A 5,965-nucleotide genomic window follows, 5' to 3' on the forward strand; every position below is an offset into this window, starting at 1 on the left:
TATATATGTACTCATTTCTATTTATGTAAATGTAGTAGGGTCAGGTAAAATCTCTTACAGCCTATACACCGGATAATATGCACACTCGGCAACAAATGCACCCATTTCAGCACCTCACCGGGCCGCTCTGCTCGCGAAACACGAACAAACACAACGCACGCACTCACACCTATAACACCTGCTTTCTTATCTGCACAGCGTAAAAGCAAGCGCAAGCCAAGTTCCTCGCTTGCTGTTTGCGGCCTAGAAAAGCTGGAAAAAGAGGCTTGTCGAACCGTCGCCGAATGACCGGAGGTCTGCTGGCTTCACCAGTGCCCTGCACAGCGGGCAGGTGCGCTCCCTCTCAAACCTGCCATCATCCAGATAAAAATGTTACAAAGGAAATGCTATCAGACAATCTGAATGTTGAGACTATAAAACAAAAACTGTAAACTAGAGGGGAGGGGACGGAATGTCTGTGCGTTACCATTCAGAGACACAATCTTCGCAGAAGACATGTTTACAGCGCAAAAGAATGGGGACGTGCATCTTCTCTTGGCATATAGCACACATATCTCCAGCGGCAGCAACCTGAGTGCACACACACAATATCGGTAGTCAAGTTCATGAAAGATACATGCCGAAAGTTCCACTACTCGATGCATATTTTAACATGTCATCGTCACTTCTGGGCATTCAGTAACAAGTGACAGCCAACAAATTCTTAGCGTTTAAAGCATACAAAATTACCTGTTCACTCGTTGCATATGAGCCATAATGGAAGTCTTTATGGGACAATGCTCTCAGTGATGTCAAAAATGATTGAATCTGCCAAGCAAAAAAGGCCAGTGTTAGAATGCATCCTCTCAGTATCACTGCTGAAATTGTATAATGGAAGGTATATCACCTTTTCCACAACAGACGTCAGCTTGAAAGTAAGATACAGTCCAGTGGTTAGAGAGGAAAATAGGCTCCCATACTCCTTGTTCAGGAAAAAACGGTACCATACAGGAGCAGGCAATAAGGCACGGTACAGAAGTAGAAAGTATTCCACTAGTGTTAACATTTGCCCCTGAACAAAAACGGAAAATCGGTTATAGTTCCCTGATTATACAGAAACATAGCACTGCACCTGGAGCTATCACGAAAATCACCCAAGATACATCACAGAAATCTAGGATTACAAATGTAGGATGATGCGTTACCTGCCTACGATAGCTACGGCCCTTGGTGTTCCTGTAGTACATTAGCAGTATGCACTTCACGATCATAGCAGTTTGGCGCACCATTGTATCTGAACAAATTTTGGAAGAAAACCGAAACGATTACAAACTTCACGAAGAAAGTATCAGTTCTAGTGCGGTTAATTTGGTCTATGTTATCCACTGAACATATAGCTGTTCATGCTTGGAAGTATAGCGATACATCACCACTTATCTATAGAAAACAACCCACTTTATTTGTACATATCCACATGAAACAAATCTGGTGAACTTTTGAGCCATTCAACACAACTAAAATTTAAAAGGACCCTAGTACCAGCAATTAAACTTTTCCAGGTAGTATGGCGCCGACTGAATGAATTTAGAAGCAATGCAAGTGGCAAAAACTAAATATGTGCAAGCATCATAGGTGAAAATAACATACCATTCACCAGGATTACGAATATTGCATGCCAAAATGGTGGTATCTCCTTTGGAGGAAGCATGACCAGAGGTCTGATGAGATCACCATTCTTGTAACACCAGTACACTCCAGATACATGAACGATAAATAATATTGTAATCCCAACAAGAATTAACATTTTTCTCTCCCCCTGCATCAAGCAGAAGAAAAGAGGCGAAGTTAGCCAGGTGGTAACAGGATCATAGTTAAGCGCTTAGGCACAAATGATAACAACAGTAAGCATCCTCACACAAGGAACATACATAAGCTAATAGGTTTTCGTAACTTCAGAAGATGAAGAGAAAGGCAGGGGCATGAAAGATGCTTACAGGCTACAACTACCTATACAAATAGAACTCCCGCAATTCCAGGGGAACCAATTAATTGGTGCAGTAATGATCAAACTAATGGACTACATGTAACCATTTCCATTTGGATTTTCTTTGGTGTAGGGTAAGGGCATAAATCAACAAAAAATATTGAATTAATTTACCTTACAGTCAACAGGACAATACAACTCATGCAAAGTAGAACATGGCATATACACGGATGTAAAGGTAACGAGTGAATACAGAAAATTCATGAAAATGCTCGACGCAATCTGGCTTATGTATGTCTGTGATGGATTTCATAGTGGTGGCTGCCCAGGTTTTGGTGTGTTTAACACTTCCTGAACTCAAAGGTGGATGGCATGGTGTAATTCGTTTTCCATGAAAATGGAACAGGGGCTTTTGCCTTGTTAATTTATAAAGTGCTCAATGGAACAATAATGTTACCATGTAAGCACGTAAAAAAAAATCACCATCACATTTGTTCAATGATTTTCTGAACTTGAACATTTTAACTAGATCAATATAACACTAAGCGACATGATCGCATACAATGAATTGGACTTATTTCATTAATTGATACTCTTTGGTCCTTAGTTTTGACACACCAAGCTAGTCCGGGTAAACTACACCAGACCCAAAAAAAAACATTAACAAAAGGGGCACAAAGCTACCTTGAGAGCAGTCTGCTTGCGCAAGATGTCATTGGACTTGAACATGACGGCCGCAATCCAGATGGTCACAAAGAAACCTGCATGAAAAAAAAAGAATCCAAATCAGTCCATGGTTTCTCAGTGATTCTGACAATCACGAACAGCGAATGCAACCATAAATCCCATTTTGGCAACATAAACGAATGCAGCCATCTATGCACCAAACAGAAACAGAGGACAAGATATGAATTTTGCACTGGTGGACCATGAAAAGAAAGAGAGAGAGAGAGAGAGGGGGGGGGGGGGGGGGGGGGAACGACGACCTTGCAGGTGCTGTCTGATGAAGACGACGAGCAGCAGGAGGGAGAATGGGAGTATCTGCTCCACCCACCTGGCCACCTGCTGTACGTCGTACCTCTGGTATGATGATGATGAGGAGGAGGGGTCGGCCGGCGCGGGGGGCGCGGAGGATCCCGCGGCGTCGTCCCCCTCCTCCTGCACGTCCCCGTCGGTCGGCGCCGGGCCGACGATCCGGATGGACACCTCGCCTGCCCCGGCGGGCGGGCGGTGCGGGCCGGGCTCGGCGCGGAGGATGCCCGAGTACTCGAGCAGCGCGGACAGCGGCGCCTGGATGAAGCTGGAGGCCGAGAAATGCACGCCGTAGCGCCTCGACGGCACGGCCGCGGGTGCCTGCGGCTGTGGCTGCGTCCGCGGCGACGCCGGCGGCGTCGTCGTCGTCGGCGCGTCCATCATCGGGGCGCCGGGCCGCGATGGCGGCTTCCAGAGGCGCCTGCGGCGGAGGAGCGCGGGCGGGTCCGCGGCCTCGCAGGGCTGGGGAGGCGGCGGGGGCGGGGGCGCGCGGAGGAGGCAGGCGGCGAGGCGGTGGAGGGGGCTGGTGGTGGTGGTGGGCGTCGGTTGGTTGTCGCGGTCGCGAGGAATTGCTGCAGGCTTTTGGTTCGGGGGAGGGATATTTTCCTCTGCCCCGTACGCCACGCCTTTCCGATCCTTCTCCTCTTCTCTCTTTTTTCCTTTGTTCTCTCGCTTCGCTTCGCTTCTTCTCTTGACTTCTATCGGGGATGGATGGGGATACGCCGTCTGCCTAATTAAGATTAAGGTGCATAATCTGTCGGCGTCGCTACTAGGAGTACTATACAAGTAAGAAGGAGGAAGGAGGGAGGGTTGGTTGTGCGGGTCTTTTCTTGCCCGTACCACCGCTGGGTCAGCTCAGGCATTGAGCACAAAATAGTCGCTCGGTGGTTCATACTCTTACCGTGAATTGATTTCTCGCAGTATTATGTTTGTCATGATTCATACTCTTTGATAAACTTTTATAATACGTGCTACTTTCACCGTTCCTAAATATAAGTCTTTCTAGAGGTTTCACTAATGAACTACATACGGATGTATATAGATATATTTTAGAGTATAGATTCACTCATTTTGCTTCGTATGTAGACATCTAATAAAACATTTTAAAAGATTTATATTTAGGTAAGGAGGGAGTAGATCCGAGTCACTTTTGTAGAAAAATAATAAGAACAAGATCTAGCAGCAGCAGTAGCTCCCATGTCGAACCAATGGAGGGAGTGACTCGTCAGTCCATCTATAAACAAACCAAGCCCAATACACCATGCCGGAAACGCATGTTTTTTTTCCTTGTGGGGGAACCGGAAACACAAGTTTAACAACCTGATTATTTAGTACGCTATCTTTCTAAGACTAGTTCAGTTTAGTAGCTTTGTCTCACATACTCCCTATACTCCCTGTAATGCATATTTTGTCTTTTAATATTAAAAATGTCCATGTTTCCAGGTTTAAATAAATAAATAAATCGACATCAACAATGCATATTTAGTATCACTAGATCTATCTCGTCATGAAGTGTACTCTTGTAATTTATTTATTTTGTATTTAAGATGGCGGTAGTTTGTTTTATAAACTTGAACAAACGTAAACATGTTCGACTTTGAAAATAAAATAAAGTATGCACTAATTTGCGGCATGGGGGGATTGCTATATAGTAACAGTACAATAATTCACGAGAGTCCTTGATGGATGAAAGAGTTGTGTGGCTAGCCAAGCCCAAGCTCATGGCCAGAATGTGGTTGATCAGATGTGGAACATGGATATGGATACGATTAAGCCCCTGTTCGGCTCCTCTCCGCTCTGCAACCGCAGCTCCTGGAGCGAAGGGAGCGGCAACACAATTTTAAGGAGTCGTTCAGATCTAGCTCCTCACGTGGAGCGGAGTTTCAGGATTGGAGAGGTTCCGAACGCGTCCTAAGTAATGTTAAAGAAAAAAGTGGAAAGGAGATAAGAAGTCGTCGTCAATCATTGGACAGCCCCCCCTATGTCATAGGGTTTCCAATCATTTTCTAAAAAGGAAAAATGAAGACAGAAATGATTATTTGAGTTTTGACAGGGTGTGTGGATAGAGACTTGGCTGTCGTAAATTTGTAGGGGCACACGGGGGCGTGCCCAAGCCCTGCCCAGTCACTCATTCGCCTCTCATTTCATGGAGTAGTTGGATCCCGCGTGAGGGCATAGTAAGTTATAAGTTTTAGTCATTGAAACTTACAATTTTTTATTTGAAATTTGTGATTTTCTCACTCACTTTTAACAAGTTTCATAGATAGAATTTTAAGATATTCCTTTTGTTGGTCGTAGGAAAAAAAACCATGTATTGTTTTAAGAGTTGAAACCTATTATTTATTTTCAAAATTCATCAAAACGTATTTAAAATGAATCTTATTTGAAAGCCCTCGTCACGAGAAACACAAATATGAAAACAAAACTTAATTTAGATTTTTTTTTTTGTTTAAAAGACACTCCCTCCTTAGGTCAAAACCAGGACATTTATTATGAATTGGAAGGAGTATTAAAGTTTGAAAATCGAAAGTAAAAAATCAGAGCACGCCCGGAGGATTGCATGTCGTGAGACCTGCCGTGCGTGCCACAGATCCTCTGCCGCTTGATTGTGTGCATCCCATGTATTGACATATATACTCTTGAAACGCATCACGTAATCCCAAAGACAGGGGTTCATTATGATGCTGTGATTAGAAGGAGGATGACCCCGGCCTCTGCATTTGGGAGATGCATGCGGTCATATTATTGATTATTCTCGAGGACCTTTCAAAACAGTACAACAATATATCTGAATCCGTCATCTTGGCAACATCTGCCGCTACTCTTATCCATATGATGAAGGGTGTAAACTGGACCAAATACCCAGACCTCTCACTTAAGTCTAACACCTAAAACCGGAGACCCTGACCGAGCCACATACCGGGTTCGGGGCACAAACTGGTCCGATGCACTCACATGTGTCGTCGTCGC

At 44.5% G+C, this 5,965-nt stretch overlaps 1 protein-coding gene across 1 annotated transcript; it reads right to left on the bottom strand.

The window, feature by feature from the left end:
* Positions 1-3,817, bottom strand: LOC123442818 (RING finger and transmembrane domain-containing protein 2-like). The gene is made up of 8 exons (XM_045118966.1): positions 2,950-3,817; positions 2,648-2,724; positions 1,627-1,795; positions 1,185-1,273; positions 887-1,051; positions 730-807; positions 467-570; positions 1-349 (listed from the first exon to the last, which is right to left on the bottom strand). Exons 1-8 carry the CDS (start codon positions 3,377-3,379, stop codon positions 244-246), a joined length of 1,218 nt encoding a protein of 405 aa, XP_044974901.1. The 5' UTR covers positions 3,380-3,817; the 3' UTR covers positions 1-243.
* Positions 3,818-5,965: the final 2,148 nt, after the last annotated feature.

Source organism: Hordeum vulgare, chromosome 3H, assembly GCF_904849725.1.
Source record: "Hordeum vulgare subsp. vulgare chromosome 3H, MorexV3_pseudomolecules_assembly, whole genome shotgun sequence".
Lineage (NCBI taxonomy): Eukaryota > Viridiplantae > Streptophyta > Magnoliopsida > Poales > Poaceae > Hordeum > Hordeum vulgare.